Genomic DNA, 20,571 nt, shown 5'->3' with positions numbered 1-20,571 from the left:
ACAGAAGCCTTCTGCTCGTGGGCGGAGAGGCCTGGCTGACAGCACCGCCCCACGACTGCTCGCATTTCGTATTCTTCCCGGCTGCAGTCACTGAGAGTGACGTGTTTGCTAAAAGTCCTTAAATGCCCTCCCTTTCACGCAAACACGCGGAAAGTGGCATTTATGAGAGTTCATGGGTTTGAAGGGCTCTGACGTGTGGATGGGGCGGTGTAGTGAACCGCTCTGCCCTTCCGTGTATTGGTGGATGAAGAAGAAGAGGGCGGAGACCGGCCGCCTCCTGTTGTGATGGGCAAGCCTCAGTGACTGGGCGGGGAGAGCGTGTTAACTACATCGGCTTTCTATTACATACACACAACTGAAAGTTAGCCTGAGGTTACTAGGCGCGCTTCTGTCAAGTGATGTGTGAGTTAAATATAAACAAAGCGCACACTCAGGAAGTCTCCGGGGCGGGGATGTTCTGACCGGACGAGGTGGCCGGCGTTCCAGTGGGTCTCATTTCTGTCATGTCAAGGATGGCTGACTGTCCCTCCGCCGCCACGGGGCTCTCCGTGCAGCGCTCCCTCATTGGAGACTCGGAGCTGGGGTGCGTGGGGAATAAGGACGTCACCTCCGAGGGACACCTCGCAAGGAGCCTCGGCCCTCCTCCAGGTGAGGCTGCGCCCCCGGGCAGCACTTCGTGCCACCTCTTTCCCATATACCCGTAAGCACTAGTGCGCAACGCATCTTACACTTGACACCCGGCCAGGCTTTTAGCGCACTAACCGACTGTATTAGAGGGTTTGGCATACCTGCCACCTCACAGGTCACCCGGTGAGGAGCCGATATCACACGTATCACACGGTGGCGAGGAAAACGAGCTGAAAACCACAGTAAATAGTGGCTTTCCAGTTCGTTTTCGAGACGCTTTGAACTGCCGACGTCCATTAAGGTGTGTGAAAACACTCTAGGTCGTCTGCGTAGCAGGTCAACAGTCCTGCTATTGCAGTCAACCACTGGATGTCCAGGCCGTTCATCCCCAGGCCAGGCGTGGCCAGAGGGGAGTTGATAAATGGAAGTGGACTATTTGGGGTCCTACTCCAATACAACTACCACTTGAATAGGAGTGTAATTAATGCTGCGTGTTTTCACTCACACCCTGTACCGCATACAGGCCCATACAAAGACACAACACTGGGGACAGGGGTGGGCTGTGCCCTGCCCACCACCGACACCAAGAGGCACAGCTTCCCCTGCCCACGAGGAATGGAGCACGCGACGCACCAGTCGACGGCCACCGCACCATTGCCTTGGGCGTCCATTGCACCCAACTAAATGCCACTGCGAGCACAAAGAAGACCGCACTGGCAGCCGTCACCCTGCCTGCAGGACATAGCATTGGGAACTCGGTGAGCGCACAACGGGCCAAGCTCGTGCAACGATGCTCAGGCTTCCCGAGACACCCTACCTTCGGAGAAGCCCGCAGAGCCTTGCAGACACGCGTTCCAAGACAACAGCAACCTCAGACCCCGGGGATTGGGTTCATGGGGGGGGGGGGTGGCGAGGGGAGCCTGTAGACCGGGAGAAAAGCGGAGGGGGACCACTAGAAATAGAAAACAAGCATTTGCAATGCAATCAGTTTCGCATTTACAAGCGTTTTGAGCTATTGGCATTGTAAATGTTATGTTAAGATAGATTTGTAAAGCGCACAGCTACTCAAAGTTTATCCCAGCGCTAAGACAGAAAAGAACATGTGCAAGAGGAGAAAACGAGAGAAAAGAGGAAACCCAAAGAAAGACGGATTATAATGTTTGTTGGAACAGCCAGGTTTTCAGTTGTTTCCTGAAGGCAAGCAGGTTAGTGACGTGCCTAAGAGGAGGGGGCAGCTTATTCCAAAGTCCAGCCACTTGCACTTGGAAAGAGCGACTGCTTTTGCGGGCTCTAAGGTACTTAGGGGTGACCATAAGTTGTTGATGCGCAGATCTAAGAGATATGCCAGGTTCGTAGAGAGAGACTCTTCTACAGATGTACTTTGCTCCCATGCCATATAGAGCCTTAAAAGCCAATACCAGAGCCTTGAAACAAATTCTACTACGGACAGGCAGCCAATGTAGATTCTTGAGATGGTAAGAGGTCTGCTCTCTGGGTCCAAGGCACAACACAGCCCTGGCTGCCGCGTTCTGCACCACCTGCAGTCTATTGAGTAGAGACTCCGGGAGGCCCAGATAGAGGACGTTGGCATAGTCCAGTCTGGAGATAAGGGCCTTAATAACTGTTTTCCTATGCGAGGTCTGAAGTAAAAATAAAAACCTCTGAAGCATCGCCGACGGGAATGGCCGCCCGGTAGCTGTACTCCGACCTTCACCCTGCTGCCTTCCCTGATGTCTGAAGGCACCAGACGACACCGAGGAGCAATTGTGGGCTGATTGACGGCCACGCCTGAGAAGGGCTCCACTGACCGCGTCCTTGCCCGCGGCCCCACGGGGAGAGGTGCACTGCGGCCGACTGGCTGTGGTGTGCGGGACTGCGTCTGTGGCCTACAGCCCCAGGGGCAGCGGTAACGAGGAGGCACGCCAGCCAGCATTCCACCTGGAACTTCGTGAGGGCAGCGGAGAGCCCCCCCCCCCCCCAGGGCCTCTGGTGTGGTGGGGCCAGAGTGCAAGTGGTGGCGGCCCAGACTGGGTGAGGACAACTAGGCCTGGATCGGCCCATGTGAGTAGGCCCAATAATAACCTTGCAACCCAGACAGCTCCTCCTGAGAAGACCGCTTACAGGCTGACACCTGAGGGCACAATACTCTGGGCCAGTAGCTGGCCGCGGGGCCTCCCAAGTCAGGCTGAAGCGTGGGCCTGTGGCTGATTGAGGAAGCCCTGTATTAACACCCAGCCATAGCTCTTCCTCGCTGGGTCACCGTGGCCTAGTGTGCATTGCTGGTGAGACCCTGGCTGCCTAGAGTGTCCCACCCAGGGTCCTGTGAACCCACAGACCGCTCCAGCTCGAGGTGGTGCGCTGTGCACCGGAGGAGGGGCTGTTAACAACTGCACCTGAGACTCTTAACTCCCCGCCTCGCTCCTGCTTGGCCCAAAATAATGACATAGCAAGTATTGCTGCGGAGAGGACGAAGCGAGGACCGTCTACATGGAGGCTTAACCCTGCCCGGTCCCTTTTCGCTGCGCAATGAGCTTGGTGGGACACCACTGGTATTCTACTGGCACCAAATATCCTCTCGCCCACCCCATTGTCTAGGGTGCTTGCTCCGAAAGCCGACAGGCTGGATGGTGGACTCCACTGCAGGCGGTAGGGAGTAGCGGCCGCTCCTCGGAACTGGGTGGTGCCCCTGGGGCGACGAGCATGGCGACCAGAGGCAACAGTAGGACCACGGCTCAAACTAAGCTGGAGAAGTTTGCTTGGCAAAAATTACAGAGCGGAGATCGTGGAGGGGTTACGACCCCGGACAGCGCGGCAGAATCCACCAATAAAGATCTCCTCGAAGCGATTACAGCGATTAGAATGTCCCTTGAGGCGAGAATCGATACTGTGGCTACGGATGTGGGACTGATCCAGGAGGATATGAAGAAAATCGCGGAGCGAGTGGGCACTGTGGAGAGTGCAACCAAAGAACTGAGTAACAACACCAGCCTTCTCAAACGATAGGTCGCTGAATTGTGCTCCTCCCATGAAGCGATGGCTCCATAGTTAGATGAATACGAAGGCAGAATGTGGAGAAACAACGTTTGCATTATAGATGTTCCGGGGCGCGCAGAGGGACAGGCAGCGGACCTCTTCTTCTTCTTCTTCTTCTTTTTTTTATTTTTTTTAGAAGACCTTTATTTTAAAAATCAGTGACACAGCTATTCAGCCGACAACCCGGAGGTACGGCAGCTTTAGAGACACAACACATGCTTGCGTCCACATTTTACTGACAGGAGAATCAAAGGTTCTGTTTCAAATAAACATAAATCCAAACCTAAACACAAACAAGGCGATAAGTACTGTAAGCACCAAAAGAGGTTCCCATCAGGGGGGACGAGCCCCATTTCGTCCAACAGACACAGGTCTATAGTAAGGGAAAGGAGGGGAAGTCAGAGACTCAAGAAGACAAACACATACCAGCAAGGATTTCAAAGCCGGAAAGAAAGCTAAGGGGAAAGCTGCTCCTCAGGCGGGTCCGGGTCTGGGGGCAGGCATATGTCTCCTCTGTACTGGTTCCATGGCCCCCATACAGAGTGCCATTTCCGAGGGCGCCCTCGAGCACAATACACTGTCTTCTCCCTAAACATGCTCCAATCCATGTTTTCCATCCACGCTGTCAATGTAGGACGCCTATTAGAGCCCCACAGCCGAGCAATGTCGCGCTTGGCTACCATGTTCCCTAGGGTCACCCACTGAGTCTGTGCCGCGTTGTGGTCAGTAGGACCCCAGACATTCAGGAGACAACATCGCGCCCCAGGCTGCATGACAATTCCCGTCACCTCCCCCATCACCTCGTGGACTCGCCTCCAAAACTCCATAATCGCACCGCATTCCCAAATAATATGTAGGAAGGTGCCCACCATACCACAGCCTCTCTTACATAAGCCCTCCTCAGAGAAACCCATGTGGACCAGCCTGGGCCCCGTCACATAGACCCTAGGGAGTATTTTAAGCTGCACCAGCCGCAGGCGCGCGGGGATAGCGACCTCTTTGGGAGAAGAAACTGCATACTGCCAATCCTCATCATCTAGTTCAAGGCCATCCCTGGTCCATTGATCGCGCAACCCTAGAAGAAGATCCGCCCGAACATTAATAAGTTTCTTATAAATGAGCGAGATCGTGCTCTCTGGCATATGGCCATCCAGGATCCGGTCCTCCAACGGAGAGGAGTCAGGCACCTTCTCCCCTTCTACAAGGACTGACCGCAAGGCGTGGCACACTTGAGCATATCGGAAGAACTCCGTGCTCCCTAGCTCGTATTCCTTCTGCAGCTCCTCGAATGACTTTATCCTACCCTTAACCAAAAGGTCTCCAACCCTGGATATGCCGATCAGGTCCCATTTCTCAAACCCTTTTGTATGCCAAAGCTTTCCCAGAATATCGGAGTCAAACAGAGGGGTGGCAAGGGTAAGCTTACCCTTCCAGCCCAGTGAGTCCGTCGCCACCTTCCATACATGCACGGCCACCCTGGTGGACCCCGTAAGGGTGAAGTCCGACGACTTCGAGTACAACGCTCTGTGGTAATTACCCCCACGTAGCAACCATCGGTCCATGGCGAAGCCGGGGCTCAGCGCCGGACCATATACACCATGGTTAATCGCGCTCAACTGGGTGGCCCAGTAATAACGTTGAATGTCTGGAAGCGCGATACCACCGTCATACCACGGAAGCGTCAACTTAGCGATCGCTATACGCGGACGCCCGTCCCACAAGAGCGCGCGCTGGTGGCTTTCGACCTCACGGAAGTAGCTGGCCGGGACGAAGTCAAGGGTATTCTGCAGAGCATAGAGGAAACGGGGAAGAGACATCATTTTGAACAGAGCGGCACGGCCAAGGAGGGAAAGCGGCAACCGCCGCCAGCCCGCCACGTCCCGCCGCAGACGCGCCAAGGGAGGGAGCAAGTTCTTCTCGTAGCGTAAAATGGGGTCGGTGGAAATATAGATCCCCAAATACAAAAAGCCCTGCTGGGCTATCTGGATCGAGCAGTTGCGCGGGACAGGCAGGACATCCCCACACAGGACATACAAGTATGACTTCCCCCAATTAATGACTAGGCCAGAGTTTCTACCGAAAGAGGTCAAGACGTCACAAACCACTATCAGAGATTTCTTGGGCGAGGTGAGGTATAGCAGAATATCGTCGGCGTAGAGTGAAATACGGTCTTCGTGGTCAGGCGACCAACGAATCCCACGTATGTCCGGGTGCCATCGTATCCACGCTGCCAGCGGCTCAAGAGCAAGGTCGAACAACAACGGCGATAGGGGACAACCCTGCCGGGTGCCTCTCCCGAGCTCGAACGGTGCCGACGCCCGCCCGTTCACCACAACGCTTGCAAGAGGCCCCTCATAGAGCAACCTCACCCATCCCACAAATCCAGGCCCAAAGCCGAACTTGGCTAGCACAGCCCACAGGTATGCCCACTCCACCGTGTCAAAGGCCATCGTGGCATCGAGGGACGCCACAATAGCCGGCTCTCGCATCGTGCCCGTCCTAGCAATCACTCCATGGAGGCGTCTAAGATTCAGAGCAGTGTTACGGTGCGGGATGAAGCCCGACTGATCCGGGTGGATCAAGTCGCCAAGCACCCGGACCAGGCGGTTAGCGAGGATCTTAGCAAGGATTTTCGGCTCGGCGTTGAGAAGTGATATCGGCCAATAGGAGCCACACTTGTCCCGGGGCTTTCCGTCTTTATGTATTACCACAATCGTCGCCAGCCGTTGATCGAGCGGAAGAAACCCATTCCCCCGCGCCTCCACGAACATGGCGCGCAGGTGAGGAGCCAACTTATCCGGACAAAGCTTGTACAGCTCTATCGGCAAACCATTTGGGCCCGAAGCTTTACCGGAGCGCAACGCACGGATAGCACACGCCACTTCATCTACAGTGATATCGCCATCGAGGTCATCCCTATCAATGGCAGAAAGGCAGGGCAGAGCGATGTCACGCAGAAGGTCACACGAGTCCTCAGTCGGCCTATCCGAGACCGAGGTGTATACCGTACGAAAATAGTCCGAGAAACACCGAACTATACCGTCGGGATCAGTGACAACCTCTCCCCCATCTGTCAACAGCTCCGGCACCACTCGATTAACATGCTCTTTTTTATCCAGCCATGCCAGCAATTTCCCGGCCTTATCACCAATGTCATACAATCGACCCTGCTGCTCCCTATTGAGGGTCTTGGCGGCGTTCGTCACCAGATACCTATATTCCAATTGCTTCAAGCTCAAATTATGCAGTGTGGACGTTGCAACATCCCCTTCCAAGGCCACTTCTAAAGCCGCTATCTCGTCCTCTACTTGTATCACCTCGGCGTCTCTCCGCCGCTTGGCGGCCACTACCAAGGACAGGGCCTCCCCTCTCAGTACAGTCTTAGAAGCTTCCCACAAGGACACCGCAGATTCAACTGAACCCTGATTATCTCGAAAATAGTGGTCAACTGTCTTCAGCAACGCACTACGCAGCTTGGGGTCACGAAAGTACCAGGGGTTAATGGGAGCCACCCTGCCCCCACCACCCGGCCAATATCCAGACGGGCCCACACAGGTGAATGATCAGATATGCCCCGTGCCATGTGCCTAGCCTCAGATACCAAAGAGGCGTGCGCCGCCAGGTTGAGCAAGTAATCAATCCGAGAGAGACTCCCGTGGGCCCCGGAATGGAAGGTATATTGTCTCTGAGTGGGGTGCCGCAGCCTCCAACAGTCTACCAGACCAAAAGTATCAATAAAGTCGGGAAGCCACTTCTGAGCACCCCCGGTGTCTCTGGGCGGGTACCTATCGAGCATTCCAGAACCAACCGCATTGAAGTCTCCTCCCACCACTAGCATCCCTTCGGGGAGTTCCAACAAGGCCTTGCCCAGATCGGCAAACGTGGAGGCCTGCAGGGCCGGAGGGACATAAACAGAAACCAATACCAACGTTCTGCCCTCCCACCTCCCCGCCACAGCCACAAAGCGCCCCCTGTCATCCGCAATGGTGGAGTCAACCTCGAATGGTAGGGAAGCTCTAACAAGTATGCCCGCACCCCTGGATCCCGAGGAAAACCCCGAGTGAGCAATGAATTTATAACCCTTTCTGTTAAGTGCATAACACATATTCCCTATAAGGTGGGTCTCCTGCAGGAGGACCACATCTGGCGAGGTCCGTTTCAAGAATTGCAGGACTATCCCCCGTTTAATACGATCCCCTAAGCCATTAACATTCCAGCTAATTATGTTTAAGCCCCTATCCCCCATCCCTGAACACAAAGAGACCTCCACCCCCCCCCCGTAGAACCACGATCGGACAATACTGACAACCATTGCTACGCCTTGCAAGAAAATACCAATCCCAAACAACAACCCCAACATCCCAAATCCCCCCCTCCCTGCACCCCTGCGTCAGCTTACAAAGCCCCCCCAACTTGCAGTGTGCCTGTCGCCCTATCAAAAAACAAATCTACAAAAAGTACCCCAAGGGAGGAAAGAGCTCCTATCTTCCCCCCGCCGCCCTTCCATTACTGCAGTAAGGTGCGAGTCACTGTCCGGGGCTGAGTCAAAACAGGCCGACACCAGAGGTATCACTTCTGTCCATCCCGGTCGCCTTCCGCTCCATCCACGCTGTCCCGGCCGGGCTGTCGCCGAGGGAGTGCATCCAACCAGTCCCCTGCCATGTCCGGTGATTCGAAGAAGAAAGTCCGATCCTCATATACCACACGTAGCCTGGCGGGGAAAAGCATGGCATACTTCAGGTCCATCTCCCTAAGCCGCCGCTTCACCCCCAGGAAACTTTGCCTCTGTTTCTGCACCATCTGGGTGAAGTCAGGGTAAAAGCTCTCAGAGGCATTCTGAAAAGGCACCGGGCCTGTCACCCTCGATGCTTGCAGGATAGCATCCCGATCCCGAAAATTAAAGATCCGGGCGACAATCGGCCGCGGGGGGGCTCCCACCTTAGGCCGTCCGCCAGGCACTCGGTGAGCCCGCTCCACCGCAAAAAACTTGCCGAGGCCCTTAGGCGCAAGATGATTCACCACCAAATCCTCGACGAGTACATCCACGGAGAGCTCCTCCGAAGTTTCCGGGACCCCAATAAGGCGCACATTGTTGCGCCGGGCCCGACCTTCAAAGTCTTCGAGCCGGCGGGCGGAGAGGTCATTCGCGGTTCGTAACTTACGAACCTCGGCCTGAAGTTCCGAGACATCGTCCGCGAGGCCAGTGGTCTGGAGGTCCAGGGACTTGACCCGCTCGTTGGTTTTGCCCAGGTCCGCGCGAATCAAGTTGACATCAACCAAGATCATGTCCACCTTGTGCGCCAGGGTCTCGAACTGCCGCCCAATCGAAGATTGCATCCCATCTATCGCCCCCTTGATATCCTGCAATGATAACTCCGAGGCTAGGGATGAATCGGCCTTCTGTGCTTCCAGCGACTGTCCCGATCCACCAGGCGACCCCTTCTGCTGGGCATAATGATCCATATTGTTGGATTGGGTATAGCCGCCCCGCCTGGTAGTCTTAGACTTCGACCTGTCTGCCTCCGATTTGGTCGACATCTCGAATAGCAGGACGGTCAGTCGCAAAAGGACGTCCCTTACTCCGCTAGAGGAAACAGGGTCAACTAGGACTTCAGCAGCTAGTCAGGACCGAGTGGAGGTCTTCCAGACAATAGAGGGCCTGCACGGAGCACTCCCAACCCAGAGCAAACAAAGGGCGAGAAAGCGAAAGTGAAAGTGCAGCGGCGTCCGTCCGTCAGATCACACCTCCCAGGGCCGCTGTTGTTCAATTAGTGGCCGGGCATCCTGCCAACGCAAGCCCCCGGCATCCTTCGGAGGTAGGCCGCAATCTTCCGCCACGCACAACTTCGGTCCCCGGTGGGCGATCTTAGCCCGGACAACGTCAATCGCCCCAGCTGTGACTCAGCTGCAGGATTCCGTGCATGAAAATCAGGATTTAGGACAGGATGATTGCAGGAGGGCGCGAGGGTAGCGGGAGCTCAAGGCTCACGCAGCCATCTTGGTCAAGCGCTAGGCTCCTCCCCCCTTTTTTTTTTTTTTTTTTTTTTAATTTTGTTTATTCAGGTTAGCAAATCCATTACATTACAGTTGCGTACTTTCACGGCGTCATCAAACACATGTGAGCTCAAAACCAATTTGACACTGTAAAATACCATGTACACAAATATCAGTTTTCTTTTACACCCAAATTCACTTTTAGATGAACAGAAACAAAACAAACGATGGTACGAACGGAAAGCAGCATAGGATAAACCAAACTGATTTCTCTAGCAATAGAGGGTCAACACTTACAAAGGATATATCCCAGAGTTAGTATGTGGACACGGCCGCAAAGGGGAGAATACACATATAGACTTGACTGTGGTACATTTCAGGAGGCGCAGGACTACGCACAGTTGAATCCGGACTCCGGGTCAGGCATGTCTTTGCAGTGCACCGCCCAGATAACGAGGCACGAGCCAAGTCCCACCGCCCACAGAGGGTGTCAATGAAATGTGGAAGTGCACCTGGCTCAGCGGCACAGGCGATCGCAACCCCCCGCCCGACAGCATCAACCCATGTCGTCAGAGACCTCTCCAGACCCCGATTGTGTGGACTTAGGGGAGCTTGCTCTTTCTCGCGACCACTGCAGGAATGGCTCCCAGATATCCCTGGGCCGGGAGGCAGCTGGCATCAAGTCCCAATATCGCTCGAGTTGTGTGTTACCATACGTCACATCCTCCACCCACTCAGAGAACTTAGGCAGCGATCTACGACCCCAGCGCACCGCCACCTGTCTCTTAGCATAAAGGAGTAATAGTGCATGTAATTTCCCATTCTTCGGTGCAGTATCTTGAACGTACCCCAATAACCCGCGGTGTGGAGTTGGCGTATCGGATCTGAGTAAAATTTGATTAATGGCCACAAAAATGTTTGACCAGTACTCCTTGAGCCTCGGGCAGCTCCATGCAACATGCATAAAAGAGGCATTTTCGGATCCGCATTTCCAGCACGTATCGTCTTCCCTAAGACCCATGCGGTGCAACGACTTTGGTGTACGATAGTATCTGTGTAAAAAATTCAAATGCACCAGTCGCAGCCTGTAATTAGGCGTTAGTTCCGTTAGCTGTCTGCAGCAGAAGGCCCACTGGTCTTCCGACAAGGGATCTTCTAATTCCGCATTCCATGCGTGCATGGAAGAAGGTACAACAACGGGGGATTGTTCTTGCATACAGTTATATAGCCGGGACACAAGTTTTTTGGGAGATGCCCTCGAGAGCAAGTTTTGTAACGCTAGGAGCTGTGGGGGTTCTTCTGGAAACTGAGGCCACAGTGCTTTACAGGATTCTTTCAGCTTATAGTAAGTGAAGAGGTCGGAAAAGGACTCGGGTGGGTCCGTCCCTCCAGAACCGGGCTCCCTGAAGGTGCCCTTGGGGTAGACGTCAGCAAAAGTGTGCAGGGGCTTCCCCTTAATAGTGATGTCACCCCCGCTTTCCTGTAGGCAGGGCATCATTGGATTGCCTCGCAGGGGAATGGGCGGCGCATACAGAAGTGGGAGTTTTGCCCTACTCTGCAGTTCCCGCCATGTCCATCGGAGCATGGCCACTGTGTCCACATCTTTTGATGGACGAGGCACCCTCCCGTACAACGCCACACTCAGCGGTAGCGGAGCCGCGGCAGCCAGTTCCACCGCAACATGCGGTTGACAAGGGGTGGGAAAAGCCCAAAAATGTAGAAATTGTGCTTGCGCACATAGCGAGTATAGTTGCATATCTGGGGCCCCCAGTCCACCCTGCCTCAACGGGAGTGTAAGCAGCGCCCAAGACGCCCTCGCCTGACCACCAGCCCAGACCAGCGTCAACAGCAGTGCTCGCACCCGGGCGTGAAAATGCACAGTCAGGGGTATTGGAAGGTTTACAAATAGATATAAGAATTTGGGAAGGACCACCATTTTTGCTAGGGCTATTCTAGCGACCAAAGACAGGGGGAGCCTGTTCCACAGTTCTATCTTCCCTTCCAACCAGTCCACCGCCCTGCCAAAATTCAGAGTCCAGAGATCGTTTAGGTTGCGGCTGATCCAGACCCCCAAGTATTTGACGGCGTCAGCTTCCCAGCGCAGGGGATAATCAGACAGCACCTCCGATGTGGTATCTGTCAAAGGGAACGCGACAGACTTGGAACAGTTGATGGATACCCCTGCTAGACCTTTGAAACGGACAAACTCCCTCAACAATGGGTTTAAGTTCTCGGCGGGGTTGGTGACATACAGCGTGACATCATCCGCATATAGGGAAATCAGCAAGCTGCGGGAGCTGAATCCGATGCCCCTTGCCGTGTGATGTTGTCTGACCCTGGCCGCAAGAGGCTCCATGGCAATGGCAAAGAGTAATGGGGATAGGGGGCAGCCCTGCCTAGTCCCGCGGGAGATAGCAAATGGCTGGGATATCAGACCGTTCACGCATACTCGCGCCCTGGGCGCATTGTATAGCAGTCTGATCGAGTTGATGAAGAGGGGTCTAAAACCCATCCTACCGAGGATCCTAAAAAGGTAGGGCCATTCCAGCGAGTCAAACGCTTTCGTAGCGTCTAAAAAAATGACCGCCGCCTGTATGGAAGGATGTAGATAGTTTAATATTGAAAATATCGTTCTAAGGTTGTGCGACGTGGCTCGGCCAGGGATAAACCCAGATTGATCGGGCAGTGCCACCATGGGGAGCAGGGGCTGCAGTCGGTCCGCGATGATTTTAGCGTAGATTTTAACATCAACGTTAATTAGTGATAAGGGGCGGTACGAGTCCAACACCTGGCTATCCTTGTCCGGTTTTAGTAGCGTTATTATTAATGCTTCGCGCATCGAGTCGGGCAGGGAGCCAGACTCCAGGGCCTCGGCAAAGACAGAGTGAAGTCTGGGGGCCAGTTCTTCAACATAGGCCTTATAAAAGGCCATCGTCAGACCATCCGGACCCGGGGCCTTGTTTGCGGGCATACTCCTTATTACCTGAGCTATATCCTTGGCGGTAAATGGGGCATCCATATACCGGCGATGGAAGTCGTTAAACCATACTATGGCTATTGAGTCCAGGAAACCTTCAAGGGATTCCGGAGCGGTAGCCTGTCTTGAGGTATATAGGGTCGAGTAAAACTCTGTAAATGTGCTAAGAACCGCTTCCTGTCCAACAATGAGTGTCCCCTCTCTGCTTCTAATGGAGTGAATATAGTTTGATTGTGCGCGTGGAGATAGGAGCCTCGCTAGGGTTCTGCTCGGTCTGTCCCCCCTCCCCGTATGTACGTGCCTCTGCGTGCTTGCCCAGGAATATCACCTTGCGCTGTGCCTCTTCGCTGAATGTCAGCAGTTTGGCCTTCATCTGTACCGCCAATTCGGGTGAAGGATCATTGCAGAAGCGCACGTCTAACTCTTGTAGCTCCCTCTCCAATTTGCCGAAGGTCTGGCGAATTGCTTTTAGGACACCCGCCTGTCTCGAGATGCACTGGCCACGGATCACCACCTTAAACACGTCCCACAGGACGGCCTCGTGGACACTGACCCCGCGTTGTCTGCAAAATATTTCTCAATGTCTGCCCTGATCTCTTCAGTGAAGGCGGAGTCGGTAAGCGCATGAGGGGGTAACCGCCAGGAGAAAGCGCGTGTAGGGGCATCTGGCACTTTTATCTCCAATAAGCAGGGGGCGTGATCTGAGAGCGACCCGGCCTGAATGTCCACCCCCACCACCCAGGAAGCCACATCTGGGGACACCAGCCAGTAGTCCAGGCGAGACCAAGCTGCATGTTGACTCGTTATGCATGTCCCCACAGTGACATTTGGGTGCCTGGATCTCCACACATCCGCCAACAGTCCCTCCTCCATAATATCTAAGATAGCCTGACGGGCTCTAGTGTGCGTGGGCCCCCCAGCGCCTCTACGATCCAACGCATCATTGAGGACCACATTGAAGTCCCCACCCAGGATAACTGTCGAACAATCTAGTAGCGTGATCTGGGCCCATACAGCTCTGAAGAATTCTGGGTCATCTACATTAGGGCCGTATACGGCCACCAGCACCAGTGGCCTCCCCTGGAGTGTGCCATGTGTTATAACGTATCTACCCTCTTTGTCCAATATAGTGCGGTGTTCTGTCCAGTCCAGCCCACTGCGAATGAGGATCGCCACCCCTCTGGAGTAGTTAGAGTAAATGGCGGAGTATACCCGTGCCCACCGTGAGTGTTTCAATCTAGGTGATGGAACGGAGTTAATATGCGTTTCCTGGAGGAAGCATATGTCTACCTTATGTCTGGAGCGGAACCCATGCATTAATCTGGCCTTTTTGTAGTCCCCGAGACCTCTAATGTTCCATGTCAATATCCTAGCGCCCGTCATCACGCCTCCCGCTCCTCATAGTATGTACAGTGCTGCTGTACATCCTAGTGTCCACCAACTGGGATGTGCACCCTGTGCAAGGATAAAGCGTACCCCTGACTCGTTGTAAGAAACTATTTCCATCGTACCAATACATGAGTAACTTGAAACTTCTCAACTCCCCCACCCCCACCCCCCTCCTGCACCAATCCCCAATCAGGTTGTGGCAAATCCCCTCCAAATACAAGCATAGCGTGTTGGCACCCTAAACACAAAAACAGTGGGAGACACCCCATGGGGGCGTAGTGCTCCTAGCGTACACCCCCGTTTGCACAGGGTGGCTGCACTATAACCGTCCATTCACAGCATCAGCGTTGGTCATTACACCCTGTTCACAACCCGCACCCCGGCAGAGCCTCACACTTTTAACTTATTCCAGCAACAGATCACCAAGAGCAGCAGCATCATTTCCGCGCCCACCCGGAATCAAAAACAGGCCGTATGGGCAACTGGGTTGAAGGGAGTCTCGGGTTGACCATCTGAGGGATACAGCCTATGGGTATATTGCACTCCACTCATTTACAATGTGATCAGTCATTGTCACTCAGATGGCCGTCTCCTTCCTCTACTCTTGGTGACTTCCTTCTCGCTCCAGCACCCCCAGTATGTTTTGCAAACTTCAGTGCCGATTTGGCGTCTGTGAAATGGTGTGTGGTGCCTTCATACGACACCCTCAATTTTGCAGGATAGAGCAGTGAGTACTGAACGCCTGCTTGAATTAACAGCTTTTTGGCAGGCAAGAATTCTCTCCGGGCGGCCTGCACCAGAGGCGTAAAGTCAGGGTAGAAGGAGATGCTGTTGCCCCTGTGCGTTATCTTTCCTTTCTCTCGGGCTAGGCGCAAGATAAGGTCTCTGTCCTGGAAATTCAGAATCTTAACAAGAATGGGACGCGGCGCCGCTCCCCCCGGCGGCTTCTTCCCAAGCGATCTGTGCGCCCTCTCGACCGCGAAGACCTGTGAGAGCGCTGGGTCAAAGAGTTCGTGGAGCAGGTCGGACACATACACCTCCATTCTGCCAGTGTTCGTTGTCTCCGGAATGCCTGTTATGCGAATGTTGGATCGACGAGAGCGTGCTTCCAAATCATCTGTCTTAGCCCGGAGGAACTCCAGCTCCTTCTCGACAGCGGTAAGAGTTCTTTTGGTATCTTGTTGGAACTCGCAGCACTCAGTGTGCCTGTTTTCAAGGCAGTCCAGTCTGGTTTCGTGAGTGTCCACCTGCTTTTTAACCGATTCCAGTTGTGAGGACATGGCGTCCAGCTTGGTATCAATGCTCTTGAGGCTCGATCGGACCTCCAGCATCAGAGCCCTGAAGTCCACATCCGAGTCAGTGCCTTGCGAGGAGGACTCCGCTGACTCCAGGTCCGCCGCGTGCTGTTTGGCGTGGCGCTTGTGGTCAAAAGTGAGTTTGGGCTGCTTGGCATCGTTTTTCCCCTCCATCGCGGCGCCTCAGGCGTGCCCACTGGCCGGATTATACTTTAGGTCCAACTGCGCACCAATGCTTGAGTATCGCCTATCTCGGTGGCACTAGGCCCCTCAATGGGATGTGTGGCAGCGGCAGGTCGCCCCCTCTCTCGACCACCAGGCCCGGTCAATAAGGGTCAGATGACTCAGCACCCAGTGCCACAGGCTCGACTCTGTGTGTCACGGCAGGTCAGCCACGTCCGCGCCGCTGCAGGTTCAGTTGTCAGTGTGCGGTATCGCAGCGCCGTCCCCGGATCTCCCGCACACAGGCGCCCCACGAGGCCCATGACCCAGCTCCGCTGCTCCCTGGTCATACAACTCGCCTCTGTGTCTGCAACTTCGATCAGCCTGCAGTTGATGTATATGCCTGCCGCGTCTCCCGCATCCAGTAGAATGATGCTGCGCTGCACAGCACTCGCGCTACATGGCGAAGGCGCCGTTTCCAGGAGGGAATCAGAGGTGCCTCCGTGTCTTCCCGCCTTTGTTAGGCGTTCGCAAGGCACCGCTCCCAGCCAATGTACTGTAGGTATTAGAGACACGCGTCTGTCATGGCGGGTACACCAGTGATGTCTCCAACGATAGGGCAGACGGAGCACAGCCAGCAGAGATCCACAGCACGCCCAGCCCCGGCCTCCAGCAGGAGCACGCCACAGCGGGGACTCGATCTCACCCACAGCGGGGCGGGGATGGGCACCGCGCGGTCCCCCCCGCACTGGCGCCGCTCCCCAAAGCCAGTCGCTAAGCAATGGGGGAATGTCGCACCCGCGCCCCCCGCTCTCACCGTCAGTTTGCAAATCTCGGGAAGGCACCCACCTGCGGCAACCGTCTGTCCGGGTCCACGGCAGCGCTTTACAGGCTTTCCCCGCTATGTGTGTGCCTCTCCTCGGGTCCGTCCCTAGGCCCGACAGGGTAGATCGCCTCCGCGTGCAGCCGCCATCTAGCCTCCGAGCTCCCTTTTAAAATGGCGGCCTCATCTGCAGGGCTCACCCAGACCAGGCCCGCCGGAGACCCCCGATGTCCGCGCTCGCGTTGGATGGGTGTAGCTCTCTAGTGGCCTGCCAGTGCTGGTCCGGGGTGCTCCGCACACGCAGCTCGGCTGGTGAGTCGCGCTCCGGCGCCCGCCCTCAGGCCTCGCCTCCCGCGGGCCACAGTAGCCGCACACTCCCGTCTCGGGCTCCAAGGCGGCGGGCCGCCGACTCCATGAAGACTAGGCTCGGGTGTCCAGGCATACAGTTCAGCTCCCTCTCATCTGGCAGCCTCCAGAGTCCGCTCGATGAGGCACCGGGGCGTCCGCCACCAGCTGGTGTGCAGAACAGAACGCAGTGTGTGTCCGGTACAGGATTATTGCAGGATTACTGAGTGCAGCCGGCGGAGCTCGCTCACAGAGCGGCCATCTCGCTGCCCGGTTGGCCACGCCCCCCATGGCAGCGGACCTCTTTATTGAGGAATTTTTCCTTAAGCACTTACAGCCAGAGGACTCTCAAAATGTTTTTCGATCAAAAGAACCCATTGTGTGCCGGGTAGTTGGCCAAAGCCGGTGGCGCCCCCTGGGCCGCTACTGGCCAGAGTGTTCAATTTCCGAAAAAGCAATATTATCCTTCAAACCGCAAGGGCTGCCCCGCCATGGACACTCGAAAACAGAAAGATCATGTTCTTTCCCGACTTCACACTAGGAATACAGAAGCGGAGGCACAGCTTCCTTGAGGTGAAACGGGCTCTCCGTGATCAAGAAATAAAGTATGCTATGATGTTCCCCGCCAACTTACGAGTGGAAGACAATGGTAAATCATGGTGTTTTACTCGCCCCGGAAAAAGCATGGGACTGGCTGGAGGGCTGGCGCACGGTCGGAAAAAAGGTAAAGCAGGGACTCTCGGCAGCCGATGAAGCAGAGGATTGGCATCAGCAGAGACGTTCTCCGCCGCACTCGGACACTGACTCCCGGGGACACACTGGGGGGCGCTAACCCTGGACGCTGGTAAGAGGATGGGGTATTGCACCCGGTCCCCGAGAGATCTTCTGTGTTCTTCTAGTAGTAAGTCCGCAATCCTAACCTCTTATCTGTGTGCACTATGACTACCGGCTTTGGTTGGGAGGAGGGCGGAACTACCCTTGCTGGCGGTGCATCAAAACCTGCCACTGTACTAGAGAATAACTCCGTGTTCACAGGTCTATTTAAACTGTAATTGATATGCCCTTTCTCCTTGTTTAACCGCTTGATGGTGATTGTTTCTTATTTGTGGACCGATATGACATGGGTCATCGCTCTGAGAAACTGTTGGGTGAGGTGCCGGATTGGGCCTGATGTTATATATTATGTTTGGGGTGGAGCTGGGCCAGAGAACCAGGAACTGATTCACCATATGTGATTGCTCTGGGAGTGGGGTAGCTCACGTTCCCTTGAATAGTTTATGGGTGGGCGACAGGCACTCTGCATGTTGGGGGTGGCGGGCGGTTCTAGTCCCGTTAAGCAGGGAGGGGGGTAAGTTACTGCAAAGTCGGGTGAGTTTGGATCTGTTTCATTTGGGGGGAATTGGTTATTGTTTAATAGCAGCAGGACAAATTAGCATCTTGTGTATTTACGTCTCCACTGGTATCAATATTCAGATCACTGATTCTACTTTTAAAAGCGTTGTGATGCTCTGTAACACTCCAGGAGCCACACGGAATGACGCAGTTGAAGGTTTTGCTCGCCATGAATACTATATATATCATCACACCTATATTTGTGATCAGTGGCTAGAGGTCAAGGACTTACCCATGACATGGAATGTCAACGGATTAGGGGACACAATTAGGCGAAGTGTAGTGTTAAAATATGTCCACCGTCAAGGGCTAGACATGGTATTGTTCCAAGAAACCCATCTAATAAGTAACTCCTGCATGGCCCTCAACAGGATGGGATATCATATGGTGACACACTCAGGCTTCACTACAGGGTCCAGAGGGGTGGGGATTTTCCTTCGTAAGGGCTGCCCTTTTTTGATACAAAACACGTGGACTGATCCGCAGGGTAGATACGCAGCTTGCATGGGCATATGGGAGGGCAGAGTCCTCAATGTTGTCTCGGTGTATGCCCCACCGGGTCTCCAACGCATGACGCTAACTGATGTGGGTGAACTGCTGAAGCACTTACCGGTGGGTACATTGGTGATGGGGGGTGACTTCAACCTGACAATGAATGACAAAAAGGATCGATCCCCGCCCAGATGTGACTTGACACACGGTTCATAACTATATGACTTTTCCAATGCCCAGTCGGTCACTAGGAGACCGTGGTAGACCAGGGACCGGCTCCGCTGTGCCACAAGCAGCGGAAGTTTAAAACAAGAAAGACATTTTCCTCCATAGCAGTTTCCCGATTAAAAGTGAGTAATTAAAATTTCAAAAAGCTGCACAGAAAGTCGTAGAAGTGCGCGCTACAGCCGCCTTGCAATATGTTTACTGTCTTGCCTATCACAAAATGTTTTTGGCCGTTTCCTGTCGTGGGTACTTGGGCCTCCCACACGAGTGAGGCACCATTTTTATAGGGAGACCTCGGGGAACGCTGGGTGGTAGGAAATTTGTGTCAGCCCGGTGATGCCACAACTTTCCCACACAAAAATGTGTGTAAAAAGTGATGTTTGCAGAGGATTCTGGGTAAGAAAACGTTGGAGGATCCACGCAAGCCATACCTCCTTGGAACCCCCCGGGTGTCTAGTTTTCAGAAATATGTGGGTTTGGTAGGTTTTTGCTAGCTCGCCGCCGAGCCCAGGGCCAAAAACTGAGGTGACCCCCCCCCACCCCTTACAAAACCAGGTTGTTTTGTGATAGGCAATTTTGATGTCGCCTCAATACGTTTTGGGCCCTAGCCTGTTGCGGGTACTTGGGCCTCCCACACGAGTGAGGCACCATTTTTATTGGGAGACCTGGGGGAACGCTGGGTGGTAGGAAATTCGTGTCAGCCCAGTGATCCCACAACTTTGCCACACAAAAAGGTGTGGAAAAAGAGATTTTTCCAACTAAATATGAGGTTAGCAGGGCATGTTGGGTAAAAAAAAAAAGCAGTGAGAGCCACGCAAGTCATTCACCCTTGTACTTCCCCCTTTGTCTACTACTCAAAAATGTGAAGGTTTGCCTAGTTGATGACTGAGCTAGGGCAGAAAGTCCCCTGCTAACCATTTTGACAAAAATAAATACCTTACAAAAGGACATTAAACCGCCACAAATATAAATCTAACACTAATTTGATAAAGCTAATCCACCACTTGCACTGGTTGGTTTCAGCACCTCCAGAAACGCTGGCTTCAAAGCACAAATACTTATCAATGTATAAAAATATTGAAGCCAAGCCTTCTGAAGGTGAGCCATAAAGCCACTTCACTGCACTAACCGCTTTATGGTCCATTCACACACCACACACACAAGACTTCCATACCACCAGCCTCGGGCCCAAACAACCAAATCACTTCCACTCACACAAACATACCGCCGCCATGCAAGGGCCCATCACATTCATATGCCACAAGACATAATGAGTTTGACTACATTTTACCAGCTGTCAAGTCTCCCCCTCCTCCTTCCTGAACGTTACCGAACGCATGCCGAGTGAGCCTTAACTACTGGCTTCCAAGTCAGTCACAAGAGGCTCAGGAAGACATGTTTATCATGCGCCTTTGGCGCACTCACTATGCTAAATCCAACTCCTTCCAGTTTGTGGATGCAAGTCGGGGGTGTCCGAATATCTTTATAGGCCATATCTCAAACTGAGCGAGCATATCTACCTTTTGAAACTAAGGCAAACATGCTGGAAATTTTCAAAAGCGAACACCATAAACTATGAAGAACGGTTGAATGTGAAACACAAATACTCCGTGACAATGTGGCGTATGTTCTGTCCACCAGTATGTGCAGCGTTGGGACTATAATGCACTTGTCAATTGGTGAACAGCACAACTGCCATGTTCTCGAAGCAGAAAAAGTTGTTGAGAAGTCCATGATTTCCTGAAGTAGAGGAAGAAATATTCTGCAGCTGCTTGCATAGTGAGGGAGTGACCCACAGACAGCAGGTATCCATTCAC

General features: G+C 53.9%; 1 protein-coding gene across 3 annotated transcripts in view; it reads left to right on the top strand.

The window, feature by feature from the left end:
- The first annotated feature begins 349 nt into the window (after nucleotides 1-349).
- Nucleotides 350-20,571, top strand: part of LOC146813001 (C-type lectin domain family 2 member E-like) — a 398,453-nt gene continuing 378,231 nt past the window's right edge. For 2 of the 3 annotated variants that reach the window (XM_085620023.1, XM_085620021.1), the window contains exon 1: nucleotides 350-648. In XM_085620023.1, coding sequence (XP_085476149.1) covers nucleotides 504-648 — 145 coding nt within the window. In that variant the 5' untranslated portion in view covers nucleotides 350-503. The remainder of the gene's footprint in view (nucleotides 649-20,571) is intronic. The other variant, XM_085620022.1, reaches the window with a different exon arrangement.

This window comes from Triturus cristatus, chromosome 7, assembly GCF_964204655.1.
Source record: "Triturus cristatus chromosome 7, aTriCri1.1, whole genome shotgun sequence".
NCBI lineage: Eukaryota > Metazoa > Chordata > Amphibia > Caudata > Salamandridae > Triturus > Triturus cristatus.
The sequence above is the reverse complement of the archived record's forward strand: the minus strand, read 5'-3'. Positions and strand labels throughout refer to the sequence as shown.